This window comes from Sceloporus undulatus, chromosome 2, assembly GCF_019175285.1.
Source record: "Sceloporus undulatus isolate JIND9_A2432 ecotype Alabama chromosome 2, SceUnd_v1.1, whole genome shotgun sequence".
NCBI lineage: Eukaryota > Metazoa > Chordata > Lepidosauria > Squamata > Phrynosomatidae > Sceloporus > Sceloporus undulatus.
The window spans coordinates 123,944,482-123,967,106 of NC_056523.1; the positions used below are offsets into that span (position 1 = coordinate 123,944,482).

At 44.2% G+C, this 22,625-nt stretch overlaps 1 protein-coding gene across 1 annotated transcript in view; it reads right to left on the minus strand.

Annotated features, from left to right (window-relative positions):
• Positions 1-201: 201 nt before the first annotated feature.
• The window catches only part of MAP2K7 (mitogen-activated protein kinase kinase 7), a 42,194-nt gene continuing 19,770 nt past the window's right edge, over positions 202-22,625 (minus strand). The window contains 12 exon segments of the mRNA XM_042447529.1: positions 202-2,175; positions 4,081-4,126; positions 4,510-4,652; positions 5,702-5,782; positions 6,196-6,375; positions 7,164-7,271; positions 8,104-8,223; positions 8,974-8,990; positions 8,993-9,041; positions 9,043-9,089; positions 10,747-10,872; positions 10,875-10,889. Coding sequence (XP_042303463.1) covers positions 2,038-2,175; positions 4,081-4,126; positions 4,510-4,652; positions 5,702-5,782; positions 6,196-6,375; positions 7,164-7,271; positions 8,104-8,223; positions 8,974-8,990; positions 8,993-9,041; positions 9,043-9,089; positions 10,747-10,872; positions 10,875-10,889 — 1,070 coding nt within the window. The 3' untranslated portion in view covers positions 202-2,037.

Consider the following 22,625-nt stretch of genomic DNA (forward strand, 5'->3'; position numbering starts at 1 on the left):
ATCTATTTTTTGCTGCTCCATTTTAGGAAACGCAAATGCTCATTTTGGAAAAGGTCAGAATACAGATAAATTTTTAAATACATATTATGTCATCTCAAGAGAGTGGCACTAGGTAAATATTCTTGGATCATCAATGACTCCAGATGCAACTCCTTTTCAGGACATGCCAAATAGTTCATGACCTTGGCCTCAAGCTTCTGGAATAATTTTTATTTTTTGTTCTTTTTTTTTTTTTAAACTGGGACTGTAATGTTGACCTATGCATTTAGTATGCAAATATGATTCTCAGTAGAACATCTGAGAGTGCAGTGCCCCAGCATGATGAACTACTGCCATACAGAGTTTTTTCCTGCCTGGACCATGATTTACATAAATAATCGAATGGATTAGCTAAAGGAAGAACACAATACTCAAACCTTTCTTAGGCAAGAGAAAGCAGGAATACAACTCACTTTCAGGTTAACATGCAGCGCTGGAGGGTTGCATGCTTGTCTCTAGACTACCAGAAAAACTGAAATTATTACTGGGAGACTGACTCAAGAAAAATCCCTGGACACATTCCCAAAGCTTCTGGCCACCTCTCATATGCAATGCTGTTGGTGTCAATGAAAGATCATATGAGCCAAACCCTTTGGTTACTGTGCCACAGCCTGCATTTATGTGGGAATGCTTGTCTACCTAAGAGGCACCCTTGAATTAGAGGTTACTAGATCCTGTTCCTCCTCTCTTCTATTTGTGAAATACACTAGGAAAGAAATTCTGTTTGTAAATCAGATAGGACTGAGGCAGACTGTCTTCATCCTTTGAACCTTTTGAATTTTTCAGGATCCCACTTCTGAAAATCTACATATTTTGTGAATGCAAAGACAGTGCAGGTTCTGTCTTATGACCTCCAAAGAGCAAACCGACTATTCTTCAACTGGAAATACAGAAGTTACCAGTTAAAAATCTAGCCCAGTAAGTGGCCATGACTTACAACAGAATATAAATTTGTTACTATCTATTTGTCTTTTTTTAAAGAATCACTAAGACACAGCAGTAACATATCATTTGGGCTGAATCTTTTTTTTTTTTTAAATGGCTTTCTTGGTGCTAGGATTACCTTTAAGTTTTGCTTTTGCTTTTCTTAAAATACTGCAAGAAAATGAAAAAGCATTTAACCTAGCACCAAATATACACTTTGGTAAATAAAACACCACTGATAAAACTTTGTTCACACTTTAAAAAAACCAGGAACCCCTGAGATCAAAAAGAATTGAAGATGGGAAAAAATCACTCTAACTGAGCTACTCTTGGGTGAGAATAATCTTCAAACCTTCCCTTTCCTATCCTCCCAACTTTAATAATAATAAAAAAGAAACCAAGACAACAGCAATAGCTAAGCTCAGAATCTAAAGCAGCAACTGATTCATCTAACCAAAGCCCCATTCCCCTCAGCAAATACAAACCTAAAACACAAACAAAAACAAAACAAAACATATAATAACACAAGGATTGATGAACGGGTGCAGTAGGCAGCCCACAGCACCAGAAGTCCAAACTTAATAAATAAGTGGTAAAAAAAATATCTTTCTTTTTTTTCCTTTTATGTGTTTTGTGTCTGTTCACAGTGCGTGAGCAAGGATCACTGTTGCATGTCCTTGAGCCTCCGTTCGTGGTGAAGAGAGACAAGCAGGGAGCACAGCATCATTTGGTGGCAACTCCTGATGGCAGATGCTTAGCCCCTGAAACATACAAGCACAGGCTGGAAAAGACCTTCTATTCTTAGGCTGCCTGGTGCCCAAGATGCGAAAGCCTCCACCATACACCTACTGTTCCAGAAAGACCAGACAACCATCCCATCTCTTCCTGGAAATATTGAAGGAGAAGATGAAATGGGCAAGGATGACAGAGCAGATGAAGCATACACAATTCATGCCACTGAAGAGCTGCTCTTGTGAAGACAGATGCCTGCTGTGGTGCTCTCTCTTGCCCCACCTCATGAGCTCTCTGGCTGCCAAGGGGCCCTTCCCTTGGCACAACAGCCACGATACCTGGCTACCTGGTAAAGAATGGCAGGTGGTGTTGGCTGAGAATGCTGCTCGTGCGGGGAGATTCTGTCTTCGCCATGACATCTTTAAACCAGGAAGCCACATCCACTTCCAGTGTCTCATAACGTTTGATGAAGTTGTGTTCCTGTAAAGAAAGAGGAAAAACAAGATGGAAGAGCCCTCATCAGCTGTTTTGAAAACGTTTTTGGCTGAAGAGCAGGGTACAAATTGTTGTTGTTCCAGATGTTTCCAACTTATGGCAACCCAAAGGTGATCCTATCATGGGCTTTTCTGGAGTTGAGAGTGTGAGTTTACATAGCCAAGCAAAATCCAATCGTGACCTCCAGAAACATAGTCTGGGCTGAGCCATTAGAGCACATGGCAAGGGGGGATAAGTGGCAGGAAAAGAGCTGTCAAATTTAGGACCCTGCTTAAGCTTTGTGAGCTTTAGGAGTTGCACTGCTGTTTCTGCTTTCTTTTGTTGGACAGGCCAAGAGAAGAGGTAGCAGAAGAAACAGTATCTGGGGTGGGTTGAGGGGAACACTTGTAACTGTGGGGGAAAGCACTTATTTGTGGAAGGAAAAGGAGGTCAATTCTTGGAAGGAGTCCTTTGCCTTGGAGAAGCTGCAGTTCTTATTTCCCTTTCCGTATCTTTGCCAGTATCCAGTCTGGCTGTGCCCCTGTTCACCCCAACATTCTTCCTCACTGGGAAGAGACTTCTCCCTTTGTACCTGGTCACACTGAGAGCTGCAACTGAGCAACTGGCTGAGCAGCCACCAAGAGGCCTCTTGCCTACACTGGCCCTTGCCACAAGGCAGTGGTGTCATTAGGATTGGCATCACCTGGTGCAATAACTTATGGTGTCACCCTTTCACAGACCTCCTTCCCTACCAGGACATACAGAATCCTTAATAATATTTTTGTACTAATGTTACACCTTAATGATTCCATATATCATTGAATGTAATTGTGAAATAAACAACTCCTAAACAATTACTTTGTCCTCCTAATTCCTTAAACTGGAGGCTGCTGTATCCCATTCAGACAAGAGACTCCTGCTCTGGGAGTGGAATGTAGGAGGGATCCTGGGATTCTTCCTCCCCTTTACCACTGAAGCAGAACTGACTCAACAGTTTTCTGCTTTGGGAGTTAAGAGGTACAAGAATCCCTGGATTCCTCATGCACTCCACTCCTGAAGCTGCCTGCTTCTCCCTCTCTCACAGATGGGACTAGGCCATACTAGGAGTAGGGGGAAACCAACAAACTCCTGCCATGTCTCCTTCTCTTCTCCTAGAGGGTGTCTGAAGCTCAGTGGAAAGAGAAAGGAGAGGCCTTGTTTGCTCCACTTTCTGGCCACACCTTCTCTTCTGCTGAGGTCCTCGTATCTTACAAGGTATGTTAAATGGTATGCCCCGTTTCTTCCAAAAAGAAGCAATAGTGGTGTTGGTAGGATGACGGCTGTAGTGTCACCCAGTGTGGTGTACACACCCCTCATCCCCTAGTGACAACTATGCCATAACGCTGGCATGGGCAAGGGGCTTTTCAGTCAATGCTAACCCAGCCACTTGGTTGCTGCTCCCAGGGTGGCAAAGGAAACAGCTCCCAGGGTGGCAAAGGAAGCAGCAACTAAGATTAGTTGTTTTGAAGGTATTTTTTTTGGGAGGGGAGGTGCTATTGTCATCCAAGAGGTAAGGGAGCAGCAATCCAAAAATGTTTGAGAACCACTGCTCTAAATAAATACATACATATTTTTACAGTGTGATGGAACAAATATTAGCAGGCATACTAACATGGAGAAACGACACTCCTCTACAATGAATGTAAGTGGAAAGAAAATCATAGAAGTGAAAAATGATCAAAGTAACCTTGCTTTAAGAAATAAGTAAGATCACTGAGATAAGTAAGACTAATCTCAGACTCCAAACCAGTCAGCACAAATGAGCACTGTAAAATGTTGATTATTTCCTGGAATGACCATTTCTAAAAACTATAGAACTGTTTGCCAAGCTCGGAGGAAATGTTTAATATTTACAGTGTGTTGAATACTTACAAGTAGCTTGTTGTACTTTGGTCTCTTCCTGTGATCTTTAGTAAGGCTGCAAAGAAGAAAACACATATTCAAACCACGATTCCAAGAAGTCACTGACATAGGACAATAGTAATAGTATTTTGGGAAACGAATCATAGAAATTACAGAGCTAACACTATGGCAGGTCTCCATCACTTATTTGTTTAAGTAAATAACCCACTCCATATCAACAGATCTCAGTGTGGAGTAAAATCCATGAAGCCCCCAGCCATGATTGACAGACAGACCCCAAATGGGTGAATAGGTAAGCTTTGATCTGACAGTGAAATAAGGATGATGCTGCTATCAGTCAGGGCTTCAAGTGAAGAGCATTCCATCGCTAGAGAACTACAAATTAGAAAGTTCTGTCAACCATTGTGCATTAAATGGTGTTTGTGACACTGTACTCACCAGTCTTTCACAAATGACTGGAAATCAACAGAAAAACCCATATTGTTTGGGAGAAGAGGAGGATCTTCCTGCAAAACCTTGGTGAGGACCTCAAAATCTGTTTTGCAGTTCTTGTAAGGAAACTGCCCTGTAGCCAGCTCAACCTGAATTGAAAATGAGAAGGAACACTATTGTTTGAGAATAGTCTAGCAAGAATCCCAAATCTCTCAGTACAGTTGATAGTTCCATGAGGGAAAAGGATGAAAAAATACCCGTTACAGTTTCAGGTGAGGCTATATTTTTTTTGAAAATTATCACATCAAATATTTATTAGTATCAGGAAATAATCCTATTGAATACTATGGAACTCACTTCTGAATAAACATGTGCAGACTGGTGTGCTGTATAAGTGAACTGTATTTCTTCTTGCTCTGTGCCTTCGAACTGTTTCCAACTTACGGCGAACCTATTCTGGGGTTTTCTTGGCAAGATTTGTTCAGAGGGAGTTTGACTTTCCTTGATGCTAAAAAGGTGTACTTGACCAAAGTCACCCAGTGGATTTCCATGGACAAGCGGGGATTCAAATTCTGGTCTCCAGAATCATAGTCCAATACTCAAAGCACTACACCACACTGGCTCATTGGGTGGCATACTGCCTTCGATACTGAACACAACAGGCTGCCATCATAACTAGCACTGGTTATTTGTCTAGCCACTCCCATATTATCTCCTGAAGGGAACCTAGTGTTCAAATCTCAGATCAGCTGCATGATGCCCTCCAACAAATTCCTGTTTTCAATCTCAGTGCCCAGCTTCAAAAATCTGTGCACTGCTTAGGGCATGAACTAACAAGTACCAAAAGACATAGCTGCATCTGCACTGCAGAAATAATGCAGTTTGACATCACTTTAACTGCCTTGACTCAATGCTATGGAATTTTGGGATTTGTAGTTCTGCAGGCTATTTAGCCTTCCTGGTCAGCGAACTTTGGTGCCACACCAAACTACAAATCCCAGAATTCCATAGAAGTGAGCAATGGTAGCTAGAGTGTTGTCAAGCTGCAATATTTCTGCAGTGTAGACACAGCCATAGTTAGGGTAAATAAAATTTCCTTAACTTTATGGAGATTTTGTATCATGCATACAACACAGAAGAATGCCTTAAAGCCCTTGGGTTGCCCATATGTACTTTAAAAACGGAAGGTTTCACATACCAGAGAGATGCCCAGGCTCCACACATCTGCACGGATATCATAGTCTGGTTTTGAGGGATCAGGGGGGTCTATTCTCTCAGGCTAAAAATAAAAATGCTGTTAGAAACTCAAACAAAAGAACACTGCTTTGCTGCTGGTTTCTCATCTGAGCTTATTTAAATTGCTCTTATTACATGATCCAAACCAAAATATAGTTTTGGAACAGAAAGGACATGTTTTTGTTAGTTATGATTATACTGTAGCACATTTTCTGAACACACAAGTAAGATTCTAGTGGCAATTTTCTGTAGTAGTATGAAAAAGAGATGTAAACCTGAGACCCAGAGAACGGTCTTTGGCCCATGCTATATTTCAGCCGTTCAAACAAAGCAGGTCTGGATCAGAGACTACAGAAGAATCACATGTAAGGCTAAGCAAAATGGAGGAAGAAGCAATTACAACTCTAACAAATTAACTGAATCACATATCAGACACAGATCCTCTCTGATTCTTACCGCCATATATGCTGCACAACCAGCACTTCGTGTTTTGGCTTTCGAGTCTACTAGTCTCCCACTGATCCCGAAGTCACACAGTTTGATTTGCCCCCTCTCATCCAATAAGATATTAGAAGGCTTCACATCTCTATGAATGACACCATGCTTCTCTTTCAGATAGTAGAGTGCTTTGACAATCTGGAAGCATCAAGTCAGAAACAAAACACTACAAAAATTATCAACAATTTACTGTAAGCCAGGGTGAATGAAGCTCCTGAGCTCCCATGTGGCCTCTTTTATGGTTTTATTGTATGCATCTTCTAACTTTGCTGATTCCCATAGAACTTTTCAAAGTGGCTACCCATGGACCTGTGCTTGTCTGCGATCTGTCAGTTGGCAGCCAGACCAAGTTTCCAGGAAAATAAAGCAAAAATAACTATGGCACAAATATGGAACTGCACTCTGGTATATTAAGGGGGGAAATTGCCAGTCATCCACATCAGACAGCCTGAGAAGCACTGCCTCTTCCAGAAGCCTCCAAAAAAGTAGCAATTAACCTTTTAAATAAGTCACAGGTATGGTTTGCACAGTTTAAAACAAATACAATTCCAGCCACTCCTAGAATGGGGCGGGGGGGGGGCTGTTTTTGCATTTTTGATAGTTTACACACCCTTATAGGGGGATCCCAGAGGCAGAAACTTGGCTTCTGGGCCATGCTGAAGAAGCCCATCCCTTCTGTAAGTGAAGGAACCCTCCAGTGGTTTACAATAGATGATGAAAACTATGGCCACATGAATGAAAGGCATGCAAGCAGATACATTCTGAAAACAAAAAGTATTCAATCACTCTGCACAAGTGCCCATCAACTACTATATCATGAGTATAGTAGATCACTTTTTTACAGAACGCATTTCTCAAGTGGGAGAAGCCTTTTAAAACACCTTGTTGCTCTCTAAGATTCTGCAAAAGAGATGTCCAGCACTCACCGCCACAGTCATTTTTCCCAAGATCCTCTCAGGAATAGGTCCCTGAATGCGTTTTTTCAGCTTCTCTGCACAAGTGCCCATCAACTCCATGGCTATAAAAACATCAGTCTAAACAGCAAATAAGAAGAAACAAAGGAAACTGTTTTAAGGCCACAATGACTAGGCCAGTGATGGCGAACCTTTCTTGGTTCGCGTGCCAGGGCTTCTTCCCCTGGGGACAGGGACCGTGTGCTGGGGGTGGGGTTTACACCCTGGGGGCGGGGACAGAGTGTCAGGGGGTGGGGCTTTCTATTCTCCAGGGGCAGGGCTTCTCCCCCCACCCTTTCCCTGGCCTCCAGCTGGGGCCCCTTCTCCTGCCCTCCTCGCCTCCCCAAACCCACGGCAGCGCAGCCGTGGGTCTGGGAGGGCGAGCAGGGGAAGGAGAAGCTTTGGGCCTGGGAAGGGGAGGAAGGAAGGAGAAGCGGGCACGGGCCGTTTCTCCTTCCTTCCTTGCATTCCCAAACCGAATGGGCCTGGGAGGGTGAACGGGGGTAGGAAAAGCCAAGGAGGAGGAGGCTGGGCACGCGTCCCAGCCTCCTCCTCCTCAGCTTCCCTTTCCTCCGCGCAAAAGGGCTCCATGGAGCCCTTTCGTGCTGAGAAATGGGAAGACGGCTGGGAGGAGGAGACAGACGCACGCGCGCCTCTTTCTCCTCCTTCCAGGCACCATTTTCTGGCTTCCCGTTCTCTGAGAGAGACAGCGGGAGGCCCAAAAATGGCAGGGAGGAGGTGGAACGGGCATGCACCCATTCCGCCTTCTCCCTCGCCCCGTGCCTGGCGAAATGGCGCCATGTGCCACCCGTGGCATGCGTGCCATGGGTTCGCCATCACAGGACTAGGCTAATCACATTGCATTTAAACATAAAAATAAACTAGAAAAGATATTAACAATGGATTCACATACATTTGTGATAAAAGTCCCGAAGCACTGAACAATGTAAGGACAGTCATGGCTCTTCAGCACTACATCCAGGTCCATTAGGATCCTCTTGTTCTCTTCTTTGTTACCCGAACGACGCATTTGCTGAACACAAGAAAACAGAATGAGGCACATGTGAACAAAAGTGGGAAGATGGAGAAGAGCAGAGTGTGATGAGGTTTTACACAACAGTCTGTTAATTCTTTATGATAATTTATTTATTTATTTATTTAGGTATTTATATCCCACCCTTCAGCCCTAATGGCTCTCAGGGCGGCTTACAATATTATTTTTAATGAGACAGTTCCCTGCCCTCAGGCTTACAATCTAAAAGACACGAAACAAAAGGAGAAGGGAATGATGGAGGGAAAGGGGATGAGGTCCAGTGGTTCTTCTCTCCCTCTAAGGCCTGGACCAAGGCAGATGGATTGGAGGGAGGGCTCTTCCTTCTTCCAGGCTAGCCCTGATGGAGCTGGACTTGCCTGGCCAACTCCCTCTCAGGCCGGCAGAAGTTGGGGAGGGCGAGTCCTCCTCCTTCAGGCTTAGTCCTGATGGAGCTGGGCTTGCCTGGCGAACTCCCTCTCAGGCCGGCAGATGGCGGTTGTGGAGGGCGGAGTCTCCTTCCTAAGAAGTATCACCATTCTCCATCCAAAAAGTTAAAAGCCTCAAATCAAACTATTCATCCCCATCCAATCCCACCCCTTCAACGGCTGTAAAAAGAACCAAAATCATCCTGCCTCCTAAATATTTACCTGATACGCAGTGAATCCATGCAGGATCCTGTCCTCTCCTTTGTAAACGTTTATTTTCAGTTTAAGGTGCCTGTACCTCAACACCCAAGTAGATTTGCCTCACCTTTACAGCTATGAGGGTCCTGTCTTCTTGAAACGCATTTTCCACACCTGTCCACAAGTTCCACTTCCATATCTCACCCAGATTTTCTAAATCATTGATTTCTCGCTTGGTATCGTCTGTGAAAGATGAGCACCAAATACAAATAATGATGCTGTTTATCAATCAGTTGTACACGGAGAACAAGGTGACTGCTTTTTAAATTAACTCTTATCCAACAGATTTTGAGTTATTTTAAACTGCTGCACCCTCACCTCATATGCTAAAATGTGCCCCATGAAACTACAGTGCTCCCTTGGGTTCGAAATTAATTCGTTCCGCCGCCGCTTTCGTAACCGAAAAAGCATTCGCAAGCCGAAATGCCATAGCGGCTAATGGGAAAAGCTGCGATTTGGTGTGAAATAGCGCCGAAAAGCACCAAAAAATTTTTCGTAACCCGAAAAAACGTTCGTAACCCGGAACAGTTTTTTTTATGGATTTTTTTCGTAACCCGGAAATTTCGTAACCCCGCGCATTTCGTATCCCGAGGTACCACTGTACTGTGACATAAAGAGGAAATAAAATACAAAGGCAACTTCAATGTGTTTTCACACCGACATGGGCACAAATTTGGGGTGCACAAGGAGAGTGGGTTTGTCTTTTTGAAAGGCATACCACTTCTTCCTTAACTCTTCGACTTATCATTTGCACTATGATAAAGAGAATAAAAGTGAAATGATACACAGGTTCCAAAACCCCACATTCTAAGTGCAGACTGGGCCATTTAGGCATCAGATTAATAGGATACCAAGCTCTTCCCTGTTCCTCAGCCCCCAATAAGGCACCGCCTTAGCTAGCTATCAGCTTGGTATGACCCATCTTGTACAGACTATGACCCACAACCCTAGCCAGCACAGCCAATGTGAAGAATGCTGGGAGCTGCAGAGAACAACAGTTGGAGGCCACACAATTCTCACCTCTCTCTAGATCAAATCATCTTACCTGTCCTCCAATGGTCAAGTAACCCGTTTGCTTCATAATTTCCTGTAATTTCTGATCAATCTCATACTAGAAAGGGAGAGGGAGAAAAGATAAAATGTGGTAGAGCTGCTCCTACCATGACAAAGGAATATAAATATATCTCTTTCATTGCCCCCCACAAGACACAGTGGAAGACTGCACACTTCCATCCTCAACAGGGGCCTAGACAATCCTATAACAATGAACAGCTCCAAATGAGAAAATCTCTCACCATGTTGTAAATAACGATGATGCACATTAAGTCTTGAGTTTTTATTATCTGGTGGTAATAATAATGGTAAGCAGCAGTTCGTAGCCATATTAGATTTAAGTATCATAGCCATTATATTTAGCATGCCCACTGCATACCTCTAGTTCATGCAAAAATGACTCATTCAATAGGCGGAATTATTAGCCCATTAGTACATGATCTTGTTCATAAACATAGTTTCAGCTTCTTATTATCTAAAAGGTATCACAATGAATTTACAAAAGGTCCTCAGGTAAACTAGCCTATTAAGTAATAGTTACAGAATCTTTAGGTAAGTGACAGCACTTTCAAAACAGTAGAGAGCAGTTGGGGGCTCCAGAATTCAAGCCTTCACATACTGCCCAGTGTGAAATAGTCAGATGTTGTAGCAACAGTAATAAAGAACCACAATTAATGTGGAGAAGCCATTCAGGCCCAAACCTGGTTTTATCCAAGGTGACAGTCACTCTTTCTGTATTAAATTCAACAGAGAACACCAGCACCTATTTTGGTCCAAGTTTTCTTACCTCCCATGCTTCTGTGCATGAGAAATGGTGGCTGAGGAGGCAAGCCCAGCATATTTCGGGGGCGTGATGGATGAGTGTGCTGGGGTGAATTTTCCAAAGAGGAGGAGCGGCTGCTGCCATCATTGGTAAAGGAAGCTGCAGTGCTAAGGAGGAAGAGACAAAAGTCAGCAAAGATGAAGCAATACTTGGACCAAGTTTTAAGCAGGATCCGTTGCACCCTAAACCCCAAAGGTTTCTGAAGGCAGAGTGCTGAAGAACCAATGCAGCAGCTTCATGAAAAATGTACTGGTACCCTAACTAAATTCTAGGATCAAGATGTAGAATTCAGAATTATCCTAAGTTCTGCTTGGCACTCCCCTAGCTGCCCTCTACCATGGCTTCTTGTATAGCAAGTACCTCTGCATGAAAGTCATAGGTTTAAAGAAACCACATGAGGGTGAGCCAGACTTAGTTTTGAACTGAAGGGGACTATAATACAGGGTACCCCGGGTTACGAATTAATTCGTCCGCGGCGCCGTTCGTAACCCGAAAGATTTCGCAACCCGAAACCGCTAGCGCTGGAAAGCCGCGGCTTTTAAATTTCGTGCCAAAAGCGCCGAAACCACAAAAAAAAATTTCGTAGCCCGAAAAATCTTTCGTTCCACGGAACAGTTTTTTTCCAAGCTAACTTTTTCGTACCCCGGAAATTTCGTAACGCGATCAATTCGTATCCCGGGTACCACTGTACTTGGCAACAAATTCTCCGCCCTTCCTATTTATGATCTATCTACAGATTTTTTCTTTGGCTAAGTGCAACCAATATGATACATGTTGCAGTTTAGTAAGCATTATTTTCAGGTCTCTTTGAAAATGAATGGGAATAACTTACCAGTTTTATTTCAAAAGTGTTTTGATAAATAACTTCAAAATCTGAAGGCCTCTCCTTAAGCAACAACATTGTTATATACTGTGTGAAATCACACCAATAACTAATTGAGAGATATTATCTGTTATCTTTTCTCACTATGTGTCTGTAAATTGAGTACACAAATCCAGTGTGGAGGCCACAATGGGAACTATCTGTGGGTGGCTTTTGAAGCAAGATAGTGAAGGCTGGAACCTAACTGCCTTTTCATCATAGCACTCTGAGCCCAGAAACAGTAGTTCCCTCATGCAGGGCCTCCACACAGCACATAAAGGTAAAGTACCCTGTTGACAAGGTTGTCAAGTCGTGTCTGACCATAGTGGGTGTTGCTTACTCCGTTACTAGCGAAAGAGCCAGCGTTGTCAGAGACTACTCTGGATCATGTGGCTAGCATGACTGCACAAAATGCTGTTTACCTTCCCACCAGATTGGTACCTATTATCTACAGTGGGTCCTTGTTATCCACTGGGGTTTGGTTCCAGGATCCCCTGTGGATAACAAATCCATGGCATTAAGTATAATGGCAGAGCAAAATGGTGTCCCTTATCTTCATATCTTCAATCTCTCTCTCTCTACAGGCTCCTTCCCCTCAGACTTCAAACATCGCTCATTTCCCCCAATTCTGAAAAACCTTCTCTTGACCCCTCCTCCTTGTCTAGCTATCGTCCGATTTTCTTCTTCCCTTTCTTTCTAAGGTTTTGGAACGGGTGGTCTATCGGCTGTCTTGAGTTTCTGAAGCCAATTCCTTCCTTGATCCCTTTCAGTCTGGCTTCCGCCCAAGGCATTCACAAGAACAGCTCCCCAAGATCTCGAATGACCTTTTACAGGCCAAGGCTAATGGCCTTTACTCTGTTCTCATCCTTCTTGATCCGTCTACAGCCTTTGACACCGTTGATCACTGTTTCTAGTTGAATACTCTCTGACCTTGGGTTCTCAGACTCTGTTCTCGACTGTTTTAGATCTTACCTGTCTGGCAAGATTTTGCAGTGGTTGCAGGAGGTCAGCTTCTTCTCTCGTTCCCTTATCTGTTGGAGTTCCCCAGGGCTCTGTTCTGGGTCCCCTTCGGTTTTTCTCTCTACCACTGTCTTAGGAAAACTCATCAGCTCTTTTGGCTTTTCCTACATCTGTATGCGATGACCCCCAGCTGTATCTTTCCCGCCCTGACCTTTCTCCAGGCTTGAACAGCAAGTTTCGTCTTGCCTCACAGCTGTTTCGCAGTGGATGTGCCATCGGCGTTTGAAGCTCAACATGTCCAAGACGGAGCTTCTTGTCTTTCCTCCTAAGTCCACCCTTCAACACTCCTTTTCTGTCTCTGTGGACAACATTTCTATTCAACCAGTCCGCTAGCCCGCAGTCTTGGTTTTATCTTTGACTCTTCTCTGTCGTGATCCCTCAGATCCAGACCACAGCCAAGGCTTGTAGATTCTTTTTGTACTATTTGCCAAAATCCGACAATATCTCTCCGCCTCTACTGCCAAGATCCGGGTCCATGCCCTAGTGGTCTCACGACTTGATTGATACTGTAATGTCCTCCGGGCGGGCTTCCTTTCTCACCTCATCCCTTTAATCTCTGTTCAGCATTCAGCTGCACACATTATCATTCCACCCACTGCTCTGACCATATCTCTCCTGTGTGGCATCCCTTCACTGGCTCCCCTCCCTTTCCGCATCAGTATAATCTCCTGTTTAAGCCCTCCATGGACTGGCCCCTCCCTACTTATCAGACCTTCTTTCTCCTCACCTTCCATCGGGCCCTCCGTTCTGGTAGTCAAGGTCCTGTCTCAGCCCAGGATTTCCTCTGCCCCATCTCAGATTCACCCTTTTCACTCGCTGCCCCTCACTCCTGGAAACCTTTCTTCCCCCACAAGCAAGAGCATCAACTTCTTTAACCAGCTCAAAACGGAGTGAAAACCATCCTGTTTAGAAAAGCCTTCCCAGGCATTGCATAATTGTCGCTTACTATTTGATGTTCTTGTGGTGCCTGTTTATTGAACCATTCCTGTATTGCTATGTACTGTATATGTATTATCCTACTTGAGAGATGTATTTTCCCTGGAAATGATTAACCATCCATTATGAAGCCTCGCCCTCCCCCAGTCCATCTGCCTTGGTCCAGGCCTTGGAAGTAGAGAGAAACTGCTGGACCTCTTACCCTTCCCTCCACCACTCCATTCTCCTTCTGTGTCTTTGTCTTTTAGATTGTAAGCCCGAGGGCAGAGAATCGTCGACTAAAAGATTGTATGTACAGCGCTGTGTAAATTTACAGCGCTTCAAAATAAAGGTTAATAAAATAATATAAAATAATAAAATGGAAAATCAAGGTTCATTATTTGGAATTTATACTTTTTTGGAATATTTTCAAGCCGTGATGCTTGAATCCATGGATAACAAATCCGTGGATAGGAGGGATGACTGTACTAGCATTTGCATGCTTCAAACTGATAGGTTGGCAGAAGCTGAGACTAGTGATGGGAGCTCACTCCATCATGTGGCAACCTGGCCTCAAACTGCCAACCTGCTTATCTTGCAATCAGCAGAGTCGAGTATCTTAGCCACTTGAGCCACCATATCCCCACAAAGCATGTATCTCAGCTTAATCAAGTTGCTGGCATCTATGCATGTAGCTTCAGAATGTTAGTGGTTTACAGGCCGGAAAATGCCACACTGGTTTATAACAGTGTACAGAAGGAAACGGATGGCCTGCTATAGCCTCAATAATGCTGCATGTACACTATATGGCAAGGGAACTGACGGTGATGCCATCTATCCAGAACCCTCTACTTAACCCAACAATGGCCTGCTGAGACGCTTTAACAACTACTTTGCAGACAAAATCTCTCAGATAGAGCCCATTTGGATGCCAATGTTGAAGAATAACTGACTATTGAGGGGTCCAGAAACCCGTTTATGAGATTAAAACTGGATCAGTTTGAGCTTGTGAGTACTGATGATGTGGACAAGATCCTTGGAAAGGTAAAAAAGACAACATGCCCTCTTGATCCCTGCCCATCATGGCTGGCTGTCCAGGGGGGTGAGGCATTGATGGCACTTCTTAGACGTATCATCAATGCTTCCCTTGGGGAGGGTCATATACCATCCACTTTGAAAGAAGTGATCATTAGACTGCTCTTTAAAAAACCCTCCCTGGACCCCCTGGAGATGAAAAATTATAGGCCTGTTTCTCATCTGCCATTTCTGAGCAAGGTGATCGAGAGGGCAGTTGCTCTTCAGCTCCATGCGCTCTTGGATGAAGCCAATTTTCTTGATCCATTTCAAACGGGTTCAGGACCGGGTATGGGGTGGAGATGCCATGGTCGCTTTAACTGATGACCTTCGTCTAGCCATCGACAGAGGGAGCGTGACCTGTTGGTGTTGCTGGACCTCTCAGGGGCATTTGATACAGTAAATCACGATATCCTCTAGAATGCCCGAGAGAGTTAGGAATTGGAGGCACTGCTTTGCTCTTGGGCAGGTTCCAGAGGGTGATGCTCAGGACAGTTGCTCTTCAAAAACAGAGCTAATTGTGGTGTCCCTCAAGCGCCATCCTGTCCCCGATGCTATTTAACACTATATGAAGCCGCTGGGAGAAATCATCCGAGGATAGGGGTCGGGTGTTATCAATATGCTGATGATACCCAAGTAACTTCTCCATGTCCCAGTCATCAGCAACAATGACAGATGGCATCTCTCCCTCAACCAGTGTCTTCAGGCAGTATGGATTGGATGAGGGAAAACAAGCTCAAGTTGAATCCAGACAAAACGGAGGTACTTATGGTAGGGGCCCCCAAACCAGGGATTGGGCTGCAACCTCCAGTCCTAGAGGGGCTCACGCTCCCCTCAAAGGACTGTGTTCACAGTCCGGGGGTGCTTCTTGACCTGTCGCTTCAGATGAGGAATCAGGTGAATGCAACGATCAAGAGTGCCTGCTATCTGCTTCGGCTGATACGCCAGCTGCGCCCTTTCCTGGAACAGGGTGACCTCAAAACTGTAGTACATGCACTGATAACCTCAAGACTTGATTTTTGCAATGCGCTCTACATGGGGCTACTCTTGTGCCTAGTCCGGAAACTCCAGTTGGTACAGAATATGGCAGCCAGGTTGGTCACGGGAACAGCAAGGAGTGACCATATAACACCAATACTGAAGTCACTCCACTGGCTGCCTATCAGTTTCCGGGCACAAGGTGTTGGTTATCACCTTTAAAGCCCTACATGGCTTGGGCCCAACCTATCTAAGGGATCGCCTGCTTACATATAATCTGCCCTGTACACTCAGGTCCTCTGGGAGGAATTTATTACAGCCTTTAAAGACTAGGTTGACAGCGACCTCCCAGAGGACATTCTCTGCAGCCGCTCCCAACCTATGGAATGGCCTGCCAGATGAGATCCGCCAAATTACCAATCTAGAGAGCTTTAAAAAGGCCATTAAGACGGATCTCTTCCGGCAAGCCTTCCCAGAAAAAAATGCTCAGCCACAAATAAGACTTCCCATCCAGTAAACTCTGCCCATGATGATTTTTATTTAGCTTAGTCGGTTTTAATATGTAGTTTTTAATCTTACATTGTTTAATCTTGTTTTAAGGGGCAGGGGGCATTATGTATATATGGATGTATTTTAACCTGTTGTACACCGCTTTAATTGCCTGGCAAAAAGCGGGATAGAAATTAAAAAAATATTATTTATTATTTATTTAAGGTGACATGGCTTTAAACTGAGCCAAGTGAACAGAAGATCAGGAAGGAGGACAAATATGACTTAAAGAAGTTTAAGCAAAAAGGTGTATGACATGGGTAGGGATGTAGGATGAGCTTATTCTTCTTCCCTGGTATGTTGATCAAAACCTTGAACTAGTGCTGGGCAGTGGGAGCACTCTATGAGCTTAAACCAGGGACATTCTTCATTGTTGAGTCTTACTATAAATATCCTCAGAGTAAAATTTGTGCTAAGTCTAAAGAAAGTGTACCAAGGACAACTTTCTACCATAAGACAGACATATAACTAAAAGAAAGAACTCTTAAGGACATTTACAGATGGATCAGGAAACTGCATTATACTGGGAGTATTACATGCAAGCCAGTATAGGAAGTCATGCTGGATGAGTTTTAGCAACAATGGTTAGTAGCTTAATGGTTAGATCTCATGTCTCTAGCACAATGAATATAATTATTTGATATTGCCCGAAGCACCTCTTGTCCTTCGCAACAGACTTAAACCCAAAATAAATAAGGAGAAAAAGCTGCAAAGATGCTACAGCTATGTAAGTTGATGGTGTACAAAATGCCTTGTGCAGAAATCCTAACTTGCCTTCATCTGACACTGAGGCTCAGCAAAGTATCATTAGATCAATCAGAATGCAATCTAATAGCTATGCTGCAATTCATATTCTGTGTGTCACAGTTCATGTCTTAAAATGAAACAGGTGCATTTAACCATCTAATAAAGATCTCAGCTACACACATATGTATTCATTCACACACCTGAAGAATGCAATAAGGTCTACAATCGCCAAAAAGAGAAGTACTGGCTTTCACACCAGGATTCTGAAAAGGACAAGGATGCACATCATGATTTGCTAATACCATGATTTCCCCCCCCCCCCTATTTTCAGAAAAATAACTGGCTATTTCCCCTCAAAATTGCAGAGAAATGTTTGAGAATAAATGCCTCCACTGTGTTACCATAGTTACCATAGGCTATTAGTACTAGATTAGTGTCTCTCTTGAATCTTCAGGCATTTGTACATCTCCTGTCCTTTGGGCACAAGAACAGCGGGTTTTCAGGCAGTGACTCTGCTTCAAAAGATAATCATGTATGACTCTGTATGGTCTCATGGCTTTCCCTTAAGTTCCACTTTGAAATCACTTGTGCTGGCAATGCATTATGGATTGAAATGCAATGCCTCACATGCTTACTAAAATGTTGTGCTGGGGTCCAAAGATGAATGAGCTCCATCCACTAACCCAGTGGAATCTGACCTTTTTTCTCTGAACAGCTGCCCCATTAAAATATTCACAAGCTGCTTTTGAAATTCTTTTCAACTTCAAAAACAATGTGTCTCATGATAAGGGGAGGAGGAGAATTACGCTTTGAAGAAACAGGAAAAAAGCATCCATGGCCTCTGAGAACTGATCTCACAATTCTTTGGCTCCCAGCCCTGAGACTGAGGTGGATGTGTATCAATTATCTGAGGTACTAAACCAGGGGTAGGCAATCTTTTTGAGCCGGGGGCCGGGTTGCTGTCCCTCAGACAACTGGGGGGCCGAAGCCAAAAAATAAATAATTAAATAATTTTTAAAAAATTAAATATATAAATAAACCAGGACAAATGTAGGACAAAATTTTCAAATGGAAGACCCTTTTTTAAAAAAAATGGAGGACATGCAAAAAAAATTTGCTGATTTTTAAAATTTTTTTAATATAAATGCATGTTTCTGAGGCTTCTATAGACAATTGCCCCCCAAAGGCCCCAGCGGCAATCGGTGGCAGAACCGGGCTGGGGCCGGTTCCAAGGCCTCGCTGGGCCGCATTTGGCCCGCGGGCCGCAGGTTGCCTACCCCTGTACTAAACACACTGAAGAAACAATCCAGTTTGAGACCACTTTAACTGCCCTGGCTCAGTGCTAGGGAATTCTGGGAATTTTAGCTTATTGTGGCACCAGTGTTCTCTGACAGATGTCCCACAAAACTACAGTTCCCAGAATTCCCTAGCACTGAACCAGGGCAGGTAAAGTGGTCTCAAATGGATTATTTCTGCAGTGTGTTTTGGACCTACATCAGCTAGAATAAACGACACCACTCTATGGGTGGAATGGTCTTTGACCCATCAGTTGGATGAGAAGGGGCAATTTTCAGTAATTCCTCCCCTCCCTTCTGAATCCCCCTGCATCATCTCCCACACAGATTCTAAAGAGGGGCCCCACACCCTGCTTCCCCAGCCTGCTCCAAAGGGTGGTAGAATTCATGAAACAGGGTTGGAGTGGCATGGGAGCATGATGCAGGGGATGGGGGAATTGCTGCAAATTATCCCCCTGCGTATTCCCTGGAAGCCTCCCCTGGATCGAAGATTTTCAGCTGGTTACAATCCAGCTATCTTTTAAAAATATAAACACTCCAGCTTCAGGACAGGATATGGAGTTGCGAATGCTATGGCCGCCTTAATCAATGATCTTCGTCTGGGCATCGACAGGGGAAGTGTGACCCTGTTGGACCTCTCAGGGGCCTTCGATACCATCGACCATGGTATCCTTCTGGAACGTTTGGGAGAACTGGGAATTGGAAGCACTGTTATTGCGGTGGTTCCATTGCTATCTCTCAGGCAGATTCTAGTTGGTGATGCCTAGGAGACAGCTGCTCCTGGAAAAGGGAGCTAAAATCTGGTGTCCCTCAGGAGCCATTCTATCTCCTATGCTATTTAACATTTACATGAAACAGCTGGGTGAGATAATCCAGAGTAAAGGGCCGGGTGTTATTAGTACACTGATGACACCCAGATATGTTTCTCCATGTTTCGGACTGCTTCGTGACTAAGGAAGGCATCTCTCCTCTGAATGAATGTCTTAGGTCAGTAATGGACTGGATAAGGAAAAACAGACTCAAGTTGCATCCTAGTAAGACAGAGGTACTCACCATAGGGAACCCTAATCCGATCTTGGAGATATGCCAACCAGTTCTGGACAGGGTCACACATCCCCTAAAGGACTGCGTTCGCAGCTTGGGAGTGCTCCTGGACTCGTCACTCCAGTTGTCAACTCAGATAGATGGCCAGAAGTGCCTGCTATCAGCTTTGGTTGATACACCAGCTGTGACCCTACCTGGAGCCAGAGGACCTAGAAATGGTGGTACATGGGCTGGTAACCTCTCATCTCAACTTCTGCAATGAATTCTACATGGGGCTAACTTGGTACCAAGGTGCAGAATATGGCAGCCAGGCTGATCACTGGTAAATCCAGATTTGACCACATAACACCTTTTTTAAAATCTCCACTAGCTGCCAATCGGCTTCTGGGCGCAGTACAAGGTGTTGATTATTACCTTTAAAGCCCTACATGGCTTGGGTGCAGCTTACTTGCGGGAGTGTCTCCTTCCTTATAATCCACCCCTCTCACTCAGGTCCTCTGGGAAGAATTTACTGCAGCTGAAGAAGACCAGATTGGCCACACTTTTTTTCATCGGCCACTCCAAAAATGTGAAATGACCTGCCAGAGGAGATCCATCATATTACCACCCCTGATGCCTTCAAAAAGGCTGTCAAAGATGGATCTCTTCTGGCAGCCCTTCCCAGACTGATCTCCCATCAAAAGATAACCCCGTCTGCCCCTAGTTGTTTTTCTCCATTTGCCTATCTCTTAACTGTTTTTAATTTTGTATTTGTAATTGACTATTTGAATTTTATGTTGGTGGAGGTTAGGGATTGTGTAATTTATGATTATATCATATTATGAATTTTTATGTTTTTACTGTAACCCGCTCCGATCCATTATTATCATTATTATCATTATTATTATTATTATTATTATTATTATTATTATTTAACAACAAAACATACAAAGAGCTTCACAGATATGATATTTCTATTTCCTTGTCACACCAGTTTTCCATGTCCAGGGATTTGTTAAATGACAGAACATTTATTAAGCTGAAGTCTAAAAAGACAGTTCAGACACAGTTTTTCATACATGCTACCTGTGTGAAGCAGTGCTATTATCTTGCAAAGCCAAACAATCCAGAAGACTAACTATGGGTTTTGTGTGGGTTTTTCGGGCTATGTGGCCATGTTCTAGCAGAGTTTCTTTCTGACATTTCGCCAGCATCTGTGGCTGGCATCTTCCACAAAAAACTATGGATGCCGGCCATGAAAGCCTTCGACTTTACTATGGGGTCTAACGGCCGCTGCCATGGTCCAGAACGGACCACCGGCAAGGAATAGTTTTCTCCTGCTCCTTTTGCGGATGGGTTTGGGCTGTGTTGGCCAGCCTCGGCGCAGCTTCTGGCCAATCCGAGGGCATGTATCCACCACCGGATTGGCCCGAAGGTGAAGCTTTTTGCCCATCTGTTTTGGGCCTATGACACCCATAAAAAGTTAACAGCTAGTTGTAAAAGTGAAGAGAAAAACCAAGGAGGAAGCTGCATAGCAGAGATAGGCAACAGCCATGGGTGAGAGGTTGTGCTGGCCCCTCTTGGTATCTTGGAACCAGAAGCCCCTAGCCTTTGATTTTTTTTCAAATTAACCTCCCCCCCCCCCCACTTCTGAGGCAGGTAAGGAGAATTACTACCAAGTTTGGGGTCTTCCCTTGATTGTTCTCAGCCCCGGACCACCCTTTCTTTTAGGCAGAAAAAACTGGCTGAAAATATTAACTATTTCTCAATTGCACCCAACACAGCATGGGTGTTGTTTTTTTTTAAATCAAAAGATAAAAACTGTAGGGCTGCTGGCCCTTGAGGGGCTCAAAAACTGCCCTGGGGTACACATGCAGCTCACAGGCTGTACTTTGTCCACCCTTTCTATGTACCAAAATGGATGTTCAAATACAATGAAGCACCCAAGAGTGCAATCTCAAGCTACTTTGACATACCATTTTTTTTACAGAACAATATTCTAGCCTAGTTTCTCATATTTTTCACAAACTTTGAACTTGCTCATGGAATAGCTATGATGCATTGACACTTTACCCAGACTGTCGTGCCTAGCCTGGAAGAGGACTCAGGGGATGAGCCAGAGCCTCTGGGACCTGAGTCTGCAGTTGTGAAGCCTGAGCTCGGTCCTAGCTCTGCTGTGCCCACTCCAGCCTGGGGCATCTCAGGAAGCTCAGCAGTCTCCCTGTGGTAGAGTCTGTGGACATGGAAAGGGTCAAGTGAGTGTGCCTACCTTCAGTCAGCGTAGAGCCGAAGGGGAGTGCCTTCATAGGTCATGGAGGCTTTATCAGAAATGTGCTGGTAATCAGACGCACCTGAATGCCTGCAGCCTGCCCATATAAGCAGCTGTAGGATGTCTGTCTAGTTGCCAGTGATTATTTGACCTTCTTAGGGAAAGTACTCTGGCTCCCATTGATCTTTGGACTGAAACCTTGTTTCTTGGACTGCTGACTTGTTTTGTCTTTCTGGAACCCTTGACCTTTGGACTGCCTTATCTACCTGTCTATTTGATACCCTAGACCAGTGATGGCGGACCTATGGCACGTGTGCCAGAAGTGGCACTCAGAGCCCTCCCTGTGGCACATGTGCCATTGCCCCAGCACAGAGTTTGCCAGAGTTTGTCATTAGAAAGCCAGAGGGACATGGCACTTTGCAATAAATAAGTGGGTTTTGGGTTGCAGTTTGGGCATTCGGCCTCTAAAAGGTTCACCATCACTGCCCTAGACCTTGGACTTCTTGACAACTCTTTTGGTAATACCCCTTGTGATACTGCACTTAGACTCAAAGGCTTTGTTACTTAGCACTGGCTCTGCCAGCCAGTGGTTTATTTGTTTGGGAGCTGAGCTGGTCTTATTAGCCATTTGGCCGCTTTCCCAGACAAAGACAACTATTTCTCTTAAGTCCATAGATAGCGTGATAGATTTCAGACTTTGTTGTTAGCTGCCCTGGAGTCAGTTTTGACTCATGGCAACCCTGTGGATGAGACATCTTCAAGAATCCCTATCTTCCACTTCCTTGCCCAGATCCCGCAAGTACTTGCCCATAACCCCCCTGATTGAGTCTGCCCATCTGGTTTGTGGTCTTCCTCTCTTTTCTTCCACCCTCCACTTTTCCTAGCATTATTGTTTTTTTCTAGTGATCCGTACCTCCTCATTATGTGGCCAAAGTATGATAGTCTCAACATGATAATCTTTGCTTCTAAGGAGAGCCTTGGCCTGACCTATTCAAGAATCCATTTGTTTGTCTTCATGGCTGTCCATGGTATCCTAAGTACTCTTCTCCAGCATCACATTTTGAATGAGCTTATTTTCTTTCTGTCTGCTTCCTTCACTGTCCAGCTCTCG